General features: G+C 29.9%; 3 protein-coding genes across 3 annotated transcripts; 2 read left to right on the forward strand and 1 right to left on the reverse strand.

The window, feature by feature from the left end:
- Window positions 1-3,087: 3,087 nt before the first annotated feature.
- On the forward strand, window positions 3,088-5,581 carry LOC110638216 (GDSL esterase/lipase At5g45950). Its single transcript, XM_021788690.2, has 5 exons — window positions 3,088-3,478; window positions 4,007-4,137; window positions 4,256-4,489; window positions 4,877-5,123; window positions 5,228-5,581. The coding sequence occupies exons 1-5, from the start codon at window positions 3,202-3,204 to the stop codon at window positions 5,416-5,418; spliced, it is 1,080 nt and encodes a 359-aa protein (XP_021644382.2). The 5' UTR covers window positions 3,088-3,201; the 3' UTR covers window positions 5,419-5,581.
- A 4,234-nt stretch (window positions 5,582-9,815) lies between these two features.
- LOC131170652 (ethylene-responsive transcription factor ERF091) lies at window positions 9,816-10,934 on the forward strand. Its single transcript, XM_058130241.1, has one exon. The coding sequence runs from the start codon at window positions 9,886-9,888 to the stop codon at window positions 10,687-10,689; it is 804 nt and encodes a 267-aa protein (XP_057986224.1). The 5' UTR covers window positions 9,816-9,885; the 3' UTR covers window positions 10,690-10,934.
- Window positions 10,935-12,887: 1,953 nt separating this feature from the next.
- On the reverse strand, window positions 12,888-13,698 carry LOC131170654 (pathogenesis-related genes transcriptional activator PTI5-like). The gene has a single exon (XM_058130243.1). It carries the CDS (start codon window positions 13,560-13,562, stop codon window positions 13,077-13,079), a length of 486 nt encoding a protein of 161 aa, XP_057986226.1. The 5' UTR covers window positions 13,563-13,698; the 3' UTR covers window positions 12,888-13,076.
- Window positions 13,699-14,137: the final 439 nt, after the last annotated feature.

Consider the following 14,137-nt stretch of genomic DNA (forward strand, 5'->3'; position numbering starts at 1 on the left):
AACCATATATGTTGGTTTAGTTTGGTTCGGTTATGCCTACATAATCGATTTGGTTCGGTTTAGATTTTTTATAAAATTCAATTTTCAATTTTTTTTATTCGATTCGAAACTGTACTAACTGATTGCAGACCCATATTGCTAATCAATGCATTTTCTATATGATTTCTAATAATAATAATAATAATGCATTGCTTGCAACGTAGTATGTGTGAGTTGTTGTATGGTTGGTGATAGCCATTATTATTAATAAAAGAAACAAAAAGTGTACATGGCCCCCAGTTACTAGTAAAAGAAAAACAGAAATAATATAGATTTTTTTATTTAAATTTAATTAATTATAAATTTAAAATATAAGATGCATAATAAAATTTATTTTTTAAATATAAAAATTTTACACATTTACATATTAAATTCACGATACACCTAACATGACCAATAATTTCCCAAGAGGCCCAAATGTGCAAAAACAGATAAAGTGCGGCGCTGGATATTGTTGGACCAATTACTGTGATTAGGAGAGAGTTTTCGGTTTAAATTGAAAAATTAAACCGAATCGATTGAATTCAGTTTAATCTGTTCGATTTTAAAATTTAATCGTTCATTTTGGTTTATAATTTTAATAATTTTAGTTAATCGATTCGGTTTGATTATTTTCATAAAAAATTAAAAAAAACCGAACCGAACTGAAATTATTAATATATATAGGAAATCAAAAAAATCGAATCGAATTGAATCGAACCAAATCGAATCTAATCGAAATCAAAGGAAACCGAACCAAACCTTAAGATTTTTGAGTTTTGATTTCTAATTTTTTTTGTTTTTATGTTTTTATTATTTAGATTTAATGTTAAAAATATAAAATTTTATAAATTTTGATTTGATCGGTTTAAAACCGAACTGAAACGATATTTATTGGTTCGATTCGATTCGATTTTTCCTTATCAATCGGATCAATTTGATTTTTAAAATTTTTAATTTTTGATTTTTGATTTTATCGATTCGATTCGATTCGAAACCGAACTGATCATTTGCACACCCCTAACTGTGATGGATTTCACAAGTCAATTTCGTTACACCTATAAAATATTTGCTATTGATTTGATCTACAGTACCACTGTACCCTTTACCTGTTTTTTCACGCCTCAATTGCCAATAAAGTCAATGTTATATATTCATATATAAATAAAATAAAATAAAATAAAAAATATTAGCTGAAAGGCCTTCCGATTTATTTTTATACACATAATTTTGATAATTAACAGTTAACAATGATCAATTAAATAAAAAACAATATAATTATACTTTTAATTGCTCAAACTGGCATTACATGACACACTTATGTGCCCTCTAACATATCAAAACTATTTTTTTAGAAAAAATATTATTTTAAATACTGATAAAAAATAACTTAAAAAAATTATTTTATTATTTTAGTTTATTTTAAATCATTTTTTAATTCTAACTAATATATTTTAAAAGATATTTTTTTAAGTAGCAGCTTCAAGCAAAGAGATGAAATGAAATTTATCATTCAATTCTTTAAATATTGGCTTCAAAACAAGCATTGCATGTGGGTTTAGTTAATGTTACATATTCTGTTGGATGTTTATTTAAATACAGGAGAGATTATTTGTAACATCCCGTGTAAAAAGGAAGGTCTCTACTGAAGCGGTCATTTGAGAGAACAAAACTCGCTGGTGTTTCTATTCAAATGAGAGATAGAAATGAATTGAATTATACATTGAAATTGAGAAAATTAATCACTAGAGGCACCTTTTGGTGGAATGATTTGAAAAGTTGGAAGAACTTTAGGATTAAACGTATTCGTTTAAAAGAAATCCTAGGATGAGTGACCTCCTGAAAAATTTTTCATTCCACTTATGAGATAAAACCGTGAGGTTCAAAATAAAATGAATTAAAGAGGTCAATTTCTCTAGTAATTTGAACATAGCATTACACCATTAAATATATTCAGTATAATATATTATTTTTTATAATTATGTGAGAACATAATTTTTTTATTATAAGAAAGATTAATTTTTCTGTGAGAGAAAAAAAAATTACTTTAATATACACCAAAAAGTATTATATAATATTCCCTATACCTAATACTCTTGCCGGAAATTAAAGAACAAAAGTGGATGTGACCTTTAACAACGGAACCGTTCATTAGCCAATGGGAGTTCTTTGGTGAATGGCCTCAATAATTTGTTCATTTAAGAGCACGTTCAGTCGTTTTCAATAATTTATTCATATAATTAATAAACACGATGGATGGATGCTATATTGTCAATTTACCAAATTTTAATTATTAATTGGAAAAGTTAGACATGAGTTTGAGTTTATTAAATTTTATTCTTTTAATAAATTAAGTCATGATATGATTATAAACATAGTGTATATTTGAATTGAATTAAAATATTTTTTTTTCTATTTTTTATATTTGATCAGATTGTTTTAGCCCGATTTTAGACTTGAATGTTTTTTTTTAATAAAATTAAAATAATTTCTATAATTAAATTAATTCAGATTGAATTGAATCAGAATAAGTACGAAACCAAAATTGAAATCCAAGAGAAATATGCAGTCCAGTTAAGCATAGTTCCACAAAGTGGCTGGAGCTATGTGTTGGCATCATTATCAACTTCTGCCTGCCTGACAGGCTGCGTGTCTCACAGAACACCGTAGATCAACTTTGCTTATGCATACATTGGCATTAAAGTCGGTTGTTGGGTGCAATTAGGTACATATAACAGTGTAATTATATTCATTAATCATGATAAAATTTACTTAAAATTTATCACAACTAATAATTATAATAAAATTATTATATATATATATTGATTTTATTGTATAAGTTTTTTAACAGCAGGCTAGCAAAATAGATTGCTTTAAAAAACAGTAGTTTTGGGACGCATGCATGTGTATGATCTATGCAAAGTTAAATGTTCAACCAACACAACCAATTCACTTCTGCTCTATTTAAGAAGAGAGAGTCTCCAGCATATCCATTGCAGAGACAATAAAGATTCTCTATCATTCCCTTATCATTCTTCCCTCAAGTACTCTGATCCATCCAGCATATCCATTGCAGAGACAATAAAGATTCTCTATCATTCCCTTATCATTCTTCCCTCAAGTACTCTGATCCATCCCCCCCTCTCTCTCTCTCTCTCAAATTTTATAAGTCCTAGCTAAATTATGGGGACAATGATGAATTTGTTTGCAGTGGTAGCATTGCTGCTGCTGCTGCAGCCATTTCTCTTATGGGCAGTGGACATTCATCAAATAAGACAAGTTGCAGCTAAACACAATGTAACTTGTGTTTTAATTTTTGGAGATTCAAGTGTTGATCCTGGAAACAACAACCGTCTTTCCACCTCCATGAAAAGCAACTTCCTTCCTTATGGAAGAGACTTCTTTAATGGCCGCCCCACGGGGAGGTTCTCTAATGGAAGACTTGCTACAGACTTCATAGGTAATTATATAAATAGGTTTCTGCCAAATATAGTAATGTGAATGCACTCACCATGCATTTCCTGTATATATCAGCTTTGCATGAATATTTGAACCAGGTATATATACATATATAATAATAATTATTATTATTATTTTTAGCCTGCAGTCGCCATGATAGGATTTGGCTTGAATTTTATTTCCCATGAATAATTTTATTCGTTATGTGGTGGATTTGGCATGAAGTAGGTGGATTCATAGCTACCCTCTTAATTATGTGGTTGATTTATGCTGTTTATTTCAACTTACTTGCATGTTGTTGCTAGCTTTTTCCTTTATTTTATTTTTTTTTTCTTGAAAAATCTTAAATAGTAAACTATAAAGTTGAATCAATGAGTTCTAATTAGTAAGTAATCTCTAAGATGTCAAAGCAATATATATATATATATAAAATACAATTGATCATACTGAAAATCACTAAAACTGATCACCTTTATTAGTTTGATTAATTGATAAATTATTAATAATATGTTTATTTTCTAAATTCTAGCTGAGGCAATTGGTTATACAAAAGCAATTCCAGCCTTTCTTGACCCTAATGTAAAGGCAATAAATTTATTACATGGCGCTAGTTTTGCATCTGCTGCTTCTGGTTACGATGACCTCACTGCAAATCTCTCAGTAAGCCCTATTAATATATCCTTATTCTTTAAGCTATATTGCTTGCTAAGAGGTTCTAAAAATGGCTACCATATCAAATAATGATATATATAATATATTAATTTGTTGTGATATGTAGAATGTGTTGCCCGTTTCTAAGCAGCTGGAGTACTTCAAGCACTACAAGCTTCACCTGGATCAGTTGGTAGGCAAGCAAAAGGCTGACAATACAATAAGAAATGCTATTTTTGTTGTGAGCATGGGCACCAATGATTTTCTTCAAAATTATTACTTGGAACCAATTCGCTCCAAGCAATTCACTGTGGAAGAATACCAAAATTACTTGGTGTCCCGTATGGTCGAGAATTTCAAGGTACATGTATCAATTTTTTTTTTTTTTACTTTGTCTTTTATTTTTTTATATCTTTGTAACAAATACATAGATTGAATCAATATTTAATTCTCAAGTTCAAATAAATCCCATTTAAAGTCAAATGAATAAAAGAAATTATATGCATAACTTGACTTAATTCAGTGACTGAAAGCACATAACTCGCCTGATAGATTTCAGATTCGAATCTCCACTCATTCAATCCTTTTTAAGAAGTTAGGCTGAAATGTACAATCTCAATTAAGATTTACAATCAATTTCAAGCCAACTCAGCTCCTCTACTGTTTTGCTAGCTCTACTTTTGAATTCATTTTCTTCCTTACTATTCTTGGTGAACAATCATCAACTAATAATTTATTTTTGTTGCAGGAAATGCATAGACTGGGAGCCACTAGATTGATTGTTGTTGGAGTGCCTCCTTTGGGCTGCATGCCACTTGTCAAGACGCTAAAGGATGCAAAGACATGTGATCAAAATTATAACCAAGTGGCCTTCTCATTCAATTCCAAGCTACAAGAGAAGCTAGCCATACTCAGGAAAACATTAGGGATTAAAGATGCATATGTTGATTGCTATACAATAATTAAAAATGCTGTGGATAGCCCCAAAGAATATGGTTAGCACATATGTATAAAATCATGTTAACCCATTAAAAATTAGGTAGGAAAGAGGCTGATTAATTTATTATTATTTATTTTCTTTTCATGTTTTCTATGGCAGGTTTAGTGGAGACTTCGAAGGGTTGCTGTGGATCAGGAACTACAGAATATGGCAATTCATGCAGAGGCATGAACACTTGTGCTGATGCATCCAAGTATGCATTTTGGGATGCTGTTCATCCAACAGAAAAAATGTACCAAATTATTGCTGAAGAAGCTATGAAATCTCTCAATGAAGCACTCTTGCGATAAGGATATCTGCCTTATTAGGCTGCAGTCTATGTGTGGCTTCATATTAATTGTTCATTTGTCATGTATTAATTGGAGTTAATTGAAACGTGTTTATATAGTTTAAATGCCAAGATCGAGTGTTTGATTAATATTTAAATAATAAGAAAAACTTATTTAGACTTAATTTATTATGATTTGAAAATATAAACATGTGAATTTTACTTATTTTATAGCTGAATCCTACTGTCGTGTGTGAAATTGTGTCGTCGGCTGTGAATAAATAATAGATTTCATTCATGGAAAGATAATATTAAGTACAATTAAATTTGTAACATATAAAACTATCTTTTTAAATACTAGATACCAAATTAGTACTTGATGTATGTGATGGTTACATTATTTCATGGGTCTGGATGTGACTATGAAAAACCCGAACTTATATAAAAATAAACTTAATAAGCATTAAATTAAATATTTGTATCTAGATTTGTATCTTTATTATATAAACTTTAATTAGTTTTACACAAATTTTAATATAAATATTTAATTTAAAAATTATATTAAACTCATTTTTATATAAGATTGAGTTTATATTAGATGCATAGATGGGATGTTGATGGGGATGAGTAAATAATAGATGATCATGTATGGATACAGAGTTGAAGGATGTGGCTAATTAGAGAGATTGGAAGTAATGAAGTGGCTCAGCCAAGCTTATAGGAAGTGATAAGCTTTTTCTTTGTTCTTCTTAGAGAAAGGCCAAATATAAAAGATATATGGGTCCAACCCAGATACAGAATTGAAGCCCAAATACAAATGATCATATTGTATTTTTTTATCACTTTATTTAATTATATAAAAAAATTGATATAATAAATACTATATCATATAATAATTACACTTTAATTAATACATGTAATTATAATTATTTATTTTACTTATTTTTTTAATTATTACTACTATCACTTAACCGTTACTATCATCTGATGGCAACTATCACTATTACTAAATGAGCACCATCACGAATATTTTCATCACTTAACGATTACTATTATTACTTAATTATTGGCATCACTTAGTCATCTCTACAGTCACCATAATTATTAATATAAATTTTAATTATAATCATAATTAATAATTATGATGAAACTTACGTAAAGACAAGTCGCAAGAACATTTTGAATTGCAACAAAAGGCCAAAAAACAATTATCCTATAACCTCCTTACAAGCTTATCAGGAGGTACAAGGTTTCCCCAGTTTGCAATCACAATTATTATATGAATTGAATTCTATTCAAGAGAAGCAAAGAGAATTATACATTTAATTAAGCCTTAGAAACATGGATATAGTTGATTCTGAATTTTCTATTCACTGCCTTATTGAAGTTTCTTGTACCAATCAAATAAGTTTCCTCTCTCTCTCTCTCTCTCTCTCTCTTACCAATCCATTGAATTAAGATGGCCAATTGGCATAATATCGCTTCTTGCTTCCATTTCAAGCACAGAAGCGTCGCTTTTGGATTTGAATTTCTATTGCCCAACCGTGTGGTTTTATTATTTTATTTGCTCAGCTACCAGTCTATCCCTTAAATCAATTTCACAATGCTTATGCCCCAAGAAGTTGACCCACAAAACAATTATTTTTTTCTCCAGAATAGATTTTATTAATATATCCTGGAAAAATTTTAACATCAAACAATTATTGTTTACTTGAAGGTGTGAGATTCATGGATATATCGAATTCGAACAGGTCAACGGCACAAATCTCATACACCTAATGTGATTTGTTCAATTGATTGATTCAATTAGGAAGTATTATTTTAAAATTATATAACTTGAATACATCAGGTTGATATAAGAGAATGCACTCTTAAAATCGTTGAAAGAAAAGATTTAATTTTGATGCTTGAAAGTTAAGTCAAATGTATGGTACCGTAGATTAAAAAAAAAAATGCTTTTACAAAATACAATAATAGTCCATGCATGTAATATGGAAACATTGAAAAAACCATGATTTAATTAACCAATTCATATGCTAATGACTTGTTTTATTATTATTAGAATTATAACTCAAAATCCTAATGGAATTTAGAGAGATCTTTTTCCAATTTGAGTTAGAGAAATATTCTTCAATTGGATTGAGGTATATTTCTTATATTAAGTAGAATTCTTATTTTAGTGTTATTCCTAAATTAAGTGAAATTTCTAATCATATTAGGATTGAGGGAATGAACGCTATAAATAGGAGAATAGTGAAAAAAGTTATTTGGCTTTCAGCCAATAGAGTGAGGCTGTCACCCATTATAGAAATGAGTTTTGCCAATTGCTGAGTATTTGGCTCTACCCATTGATGAGGGGCACTTGCCCATTGCAGTGGAGAGAGGCTTCGATCTAAGGTGGAGTAAAGACATAGAATTGAAGAGGAAGGGATTCTTGTCAATTGGTGAGAGGGCTGTTGCTCATATAATTAAAGGCACCCTTTGTGGTGTAGTGTTGTAATAGTAAATATATTGGGTTATGTCTAGAGGAGATTGAAAGGGACTAACTAATATATTTACTATGAGCAGTTTGATGTAATGTGGGTTCTCTTGGGCGTAATTGGGTTAATGAGTAGTATTGTTTGAGCTTGTAATGATGATTTATTTATTGATGATAGTGGAAGATTGCATGTCCGCGGATGTAACCCTATGTTGAGAGGGTGAATCACATAAATATTGATGTTTTGTGTGTTTACTTTATTTTTTTTTTACAATTTATACGTTTCCGTAGTACACAATAATTTTAGTTGAAAACTTAAAACACGTCACTGCATTACACTTCACAAAACTACTAGCACCAAGAAGGGTTTAATTAAACACCCCAAAGAAGTATTTGAATTGATAACATTTTACTTTTTCATGAGAAAATCGAGAATGTCTTGAAAAAACTAATAAGTTCTTAACCACCAAATTACCTCAGTGGAAACAAAGAATTTGGCTAATTCTTTTAATTTGTAATGACTAATGAGAAGCATATATCCCAAGCAAATTTTCGTCCAAATTTGATCTATCATGGATCCAAGATATAAATATGTGATATCTATATTTATTTAATAGGTGAATTTCATTGTACATCTTACGCTAGAAAAATTCATACTTCAAAACTCAGCTACTTCTAAATTTGTCAAGCTAGCTACTTTTACATTTGTAAAGCTAGGATCGATTCATCACAGTAATTAAGTGTTATTAATTATGTGATATATTTTTACAGCCTTCCCTTGTTAACGTGGATTCCTTAATAAATTACAACGATACTTTAGAGGCACAACAAAGGGTATCAAATTATTTATTGGAAATAATAAATGGTATTGCAATTTCATAATTAGGTTTTGAATTTAAGCTATAATTAGAGTTAAATGAGAAAAAAAAATAAATTTATGCCTTTAATTATAAGATTTATTTTGATACATTGATATTTTTTAAGCAATACACCGTTTCAACATGCTTAAAAAAATAAAAATAAAGTCAAAAAATTTAACATGAGTAAATCCAGCTACACCCCAATCAATAGATCAACCTCTTACACCAAGACCTAAAATTTAGCATATCGAGTGGGAAATGCCATCAAGACCATTTCAAACTCGATTATTATTGCATTAATACCCTAATCAAATACGTTTAATTAATTTTATATATTTTTTAATTAATAATTTATATTTTTAAAATTTAGTAATAATAGTATTATAAAAAATATATTTTATTTATTAAAATCCTAAAAATATAAATATTTTATATTTAATTAATTATTTATATAAACTAATTCAATTAAAGATACTTAATAGATAAAATTCAATCCCAAATATATTATGGGTATTATTACTAAATTCAAAGTTAATTGTATATTAATTAAATTTATATTATTAAAATTAAATTAGATATCTAAAAATATCCAACCCTTTATCATCCTCCAATTATCATCCTCGCTAAAATCACAATGCCAGTGAATGTGACAGTTTCATTAAGAGTATTCACGTGTATACAGGTAATCTATCTACAAAGTGGTTAAATGCATTATCCATATGATGCAACAGCAATACAAAACCAAGCAGATTCTGTATAGCTAGCCAGCTCTCGATTCCTTCCTTCCTGTCTCTTATGTAACTAATAATCATGAGTTAATTACCAGTAAGGTTTTCTAATAAAATATACAATAGTACTCAGCATCTGCATAAATTAACCCTCAAAATGATTAAAAGCATCTACACTAGTCAACAAAGGAGCCTTAAAATACACAAATCCACCTCTTTCTTATTATTTAATTTCTAATATTCCCCAAGACTTTAGCTGGTTAATGGATTAAAGCACAAGCTTCCAACTGGAATTTTCATTGATATATGGAGGAGGATAAGCATAGCTTAGCTGTTAACATGTTACAATTATATACCTTTTATAAATAGCTATATCACAATTTCTTTTCTCCTCTTCAATCTTCATTTTTTTCCCAACTGTAATGCAAAACATGACCATCCAAAGTGATCATCATCATCTCCTAGAGAATGTATGGGCGAGCTTCTTTAATGGAGGCAATGAAGGAGATAAACAAACAAGCAATGCACAAGACGATTCCAAATCATGGGAAGAATTGCCTAGTCTTGACGGGAGAGAAGGGTCAACGGATGTCCTTCAAAGGCTACCAAGTTTAGGCAGGTGGATGTCGATGGGAGCTGAGGCCTGGGAGGAACTTCTTTCAGGAATAGACCCTACTAGTGACAATACAGGTCCTGCTTCCAATTACAGTTCAGAGAACAAAGACTCCAAATTGATTCCTGTTAAAGGAGATCAAAGAACAGCTCCAAGACACTACAGGGGAGTAAGGAGGCGGCCTTGGGGTAAATATGCCGCGGAGATAAGAGACTCATCAAGAAAAGGAGCTCGAGTTTGGCTTGGGACTTTTAATACAGCTGAGGAAGCAGCTTTAGCTTATGACAAGGCTGCTTTGAGAATCAGAGGACCCAAGGCATATCTCAACTTCCCAATCGAGACAGTTGCTAAGGCTATGGGCATCAACAACGATTTGAATATTTCATCAACAACTTGTACTAAAGCAAGTGACAATTCCTGCAATAATAATGTTGCAGGCCATAGAAAAAGGGTGTCAAGAGATTGGGAAGAGAGGAGTGAGGACATGATTAGTGAAGAGCGTGCGCTGAAAAGAATGGCTAGCGTGGAAGAGACGTTTGGGAATGAGTTTGATGTGTTGGTATTTCAGGACCTGGGCAGTGATTATTTGGACAGTTTGCTGTCCTCCTTATGATTCAGGTACTAATAGAAAATGATGTCAGAGGTTAATTATGCTGTTCAACAGGTAAAATATATATATATACTTGTTTCTATACAGATCGGATTGGGGTGGCCTAGAAAACAGTATATATTTGTTTCATAAATTGTTCATTAATCCGTGCATTGCAGGGGATAAGTTATTGAACGGAAATTCTTGTATTTATCATAAATTTAAATACAATAAATATAATAAAATCTACATGTAAAATAGATATAAAATTTATGTATGTCTTCGATTCGCTATAAATTTGATTTAGATAAAAATTTTTCCATACTTTTTAAATGAATTAAGTATAATTAGGATAAAATATATTTAACTTTCTAATTAAGAAATGGTAGAATATATGAGACTGAGATTAGAGAAGAGAATTATTATGCAATAGTAATATATAGTTTTGACAGTTTGAAAATTGGAGTAGTTGGTGGGAATTGCCAGGAAGTTGATACATGCGGTTCCCAATTTGGTAATCCTAATTACTTGCTTGATTTTTGATGACTAAAATTCTATTCCAATTTCCAACAATATGTATCAAGAAAAGATGGGTATCCCATACTCTTCAACCAAGTTCTTGGACCCTTTGACAAGTTTAATTCCCATACTCTCCAACCAAGTTATTTGACCCTTTGACAAGTTTAATGGGAAAATTAATTAAAATTCAGATGTTTACTTTCAATTAATATTTTTTTATTTTTCAAAAGAGAGAATTTCATTGAAATTGGATTATAAAAGATACAACGGATAAACATTAGAGACAGTTTAAGTCTAAAATTACAAAAAAAATAATCTTAAAATTATAATAATTCAATCAACAGGGGATAGCAAAAATTTCTGAAATTATTGAATTCAATTAATTTTCTTCAATCTTGATATTATACGGCGAAAAAGAGGATACTTTCTCCCTCATCCAAGTGCTCATAATTTACCCTGCCTGATAATATATTATTATTTTTTATTAAAAAATAATTTATTTATATGCATTTATATATTTAAATATTTATTTTAAAAAAATAAATATATTATTAAAATTATATTTAAAACCTATATTCCTAAGATATATTTTATTTTTTTAATACAAGTGACCAAGGTGAATCTAATTTTAAATATTATTTTCTTTTTTAAAAAATATAAATACTATATCCGGCATATCCAATTCTTCTCTACCTTGTGCATATTCAATCTCCATTAGCAGTGGCCATTATTTATTTATTTATTTTTAATTAATTAGGAGACTAGTCATTTAAAATTTTACAGTTTTATAACGAATTTTAATATTACTGCATGAAAATACATGGGTTAAACATTAATTTTTTTTTAATAATACATTTAATTAAATTTGCAAACATACAATTTATTTATTAATGATTGAATTAATTATATAACAAGCCTATCTCTCTGCTTTATACTGATGATGGAGGAATATGTGTAATGGTGACAATTTGAGCAAACTTCAACCAGTAAATTAATTATGTAGAAGTAACAAGAAATCTCTTGCTTTTGCTGCAATTTGCATATATATAGCATGCATCTAACTAGATTAGAGTACCTTGCAAATATTTTTACATCGAGTAACGAAAAGGTGATCTAGTGCATAAAAATGGCAAAATGTTCAATTTAGTCCTTGTGCTTCCTGAGAAGGTTTAATTTAATCCATTTTCAATTTTTTGTTCAATTTAACCTAAAAGTTTCAAGTTAAACTCAATTTAGTTTAAAAATTAAAATTTATAAGATAAATTTCATAATTTTTTGATTTAAATAAAAAAAATTAAGAAGTTTAATTTTTTGATTTTAAGACTAAATTTCTTTAATTGAGCCAAAAAATTAATAAGCTAAATTTGTTGATTCCTTAATTGTTGAGCTAAATTGAGCTTAAATTGATACTTCTAGACTAAATTAGATAAAAAGTTAAAAATAGATTAAATTAAAATTTTCCAATAAGTATAGAAGTGTAATTGAGCTTTAAACCCATAAAAAATTTTACATTTGTGAGTTCTTAGGAGTATCATTATATACATAATCTTACCTTTGCTTTATAGAGAAACTGTGTTGTAACACTTTCAAATCACAAATGAGTAACTTTAATGTCATACCAAAGCTATACACATATTAAGGATTTTTCTCGCTTAGACTTGGTCCAACATAAACTGAAGATACAAAAAAATATATAATGAAACTTATTTATTAAATATATATTTATATTTTAAATTCATGATGTCCTAGTAAAAATTTCCTCGTCAAGTACCGAAACGAGCACAAAAATATTTTAAACGTAGCATAATAACATGATAGGATTTTGATGTTTCCTTGTGCAGACAAAGACCATCTCATCAACAAATTCTAAGCAAAATGTCAGATCCCACATCTCAGGACCTCCCCGTTGTGCTGCTCTCCGACTCCGATTGTGATGTCCCAGTGCTAGAGCCAATAATCTCTTCCAAGTTATTTCTACTGGAATTTGGCTTAAGTTTATGTGGGTTTGTTGCAGCTGCCACCACTTCCAATGGGAAATTGAAGAGGGCCTTGGAGCCGCGCATTCTAAAAGCCGCCCTATCATAAGCTAAAGCAGCCTCCTCTGCCGTCTCGAACGTGCCTAGCCATACACGAGCACCATGTCTTGCGGAGTCTCGAATTTCGGCTGCGTATTTGCCCCAAGGACGATGCCTCACACCCCTATAGTGCTTCTTGGCAATGGTCTTCGCTGGTTGGAACATGTTTGATGTGTTGATTTGGCTTCTTGGCGGCATGCATGAACTATTGGGTGCTGTGACTTCGTTTATCATTTGATATATGAACATGTCTTGTGAGTCATTCTCATTGAATGGAAGCTCACTTTGAAAGGTTAAAACCATGGTTTTTGATTCTTTAATCTATGGCCTGTGGTAAGCCTAAAGGAAATGAAGTTTGTGGAAAAGGGGTTTCAAGATTTGCATATAAACTTTAGAATATATAAGAGAGGTTGATGAGGATTTCTTGGAATTTTATTTGTGGGAAACAAGGAAAGTAGAAGGAAAAAGATAACCTTATTGGGTTCTCTTCTTCCTTCTTGGTTGGTGGATGGCACCATCAAATTTGCTCTTAATTTCTTCGAATTTTACAAGAAGCACCCCTCTCTCTCTCCTCAAAACAAAAGCATTGAATTTTTTTAACTGCAAAAACTAGAATTGCCTAATGTTATAGTTATGATCTCTTTAGGTTTAGGTCTAAGGTTTGCAGTACAATCTTGATTCTATGTCAGTATTTAATATTGAATGACAAATTAATTATAAAATAATAATTAAGCATAAATATGACTTAATTATTACTTTATAATTGACTTGTTCTTTCATATAGGCCATTCTACATTGAATTACTGTTGTATAATATAATTTTTCTAATGATTGATGCTTTTAATTTAGCTCAACCCATAAAAAAAATCTACCACCAA

The sequence above is a fragment of the Hevea brasiliensis genome, chromosome 11 (assembly GCF_030052815.1).
Source record: "Hevea brasiliensis isolate MT/VB/25A 57/8 chromosome 11, ASM3005281v1, whole genome shotgun sequence".
Lineage (NCBI taxonomy): Eukaryota > Viridiplantae > Streptophyta > Magnoliopsida > Malpighiales > Euphorbiaceae > Hevea > Hevea brasiliensis.

Coding starts and splice junctions, on each gene's coding strand:
- LOC110638216 (XM_021788690.2), top strand. CDS start 3,202: ATGGGGACAATGATGAATTTGTTTGCAGTGGTAGCATTGCTGCTGCTG. Junction 3,479..4,006: donor ACTTGCTACAGACTTCATAG/GTAATTATATAA, acceptor TCTAAATTCTAG/CTGAGGCAATTGGTTATACA. Junction 4,138..4,255: donor ACCTCACTGCAAATCTCTCA/GTAAGCCCTATT, acceptor TGTGATATGTAG/AATGTGTTGCCCGTTTCTAA.
- LOC131170652 (XM_058130241.1), top strand. CDS start 9,886: ATGCAAAACATGACCATCCAAAGTGATCATCATCATCTCCTAGAGAAT.
- LOC131170654 (XM_058130243.1), bottom strand. CDS start 13,562: ATGGTTTTAACCTTTCAAAGTGAGCTTCCATTCAATGAGAATGACTCA.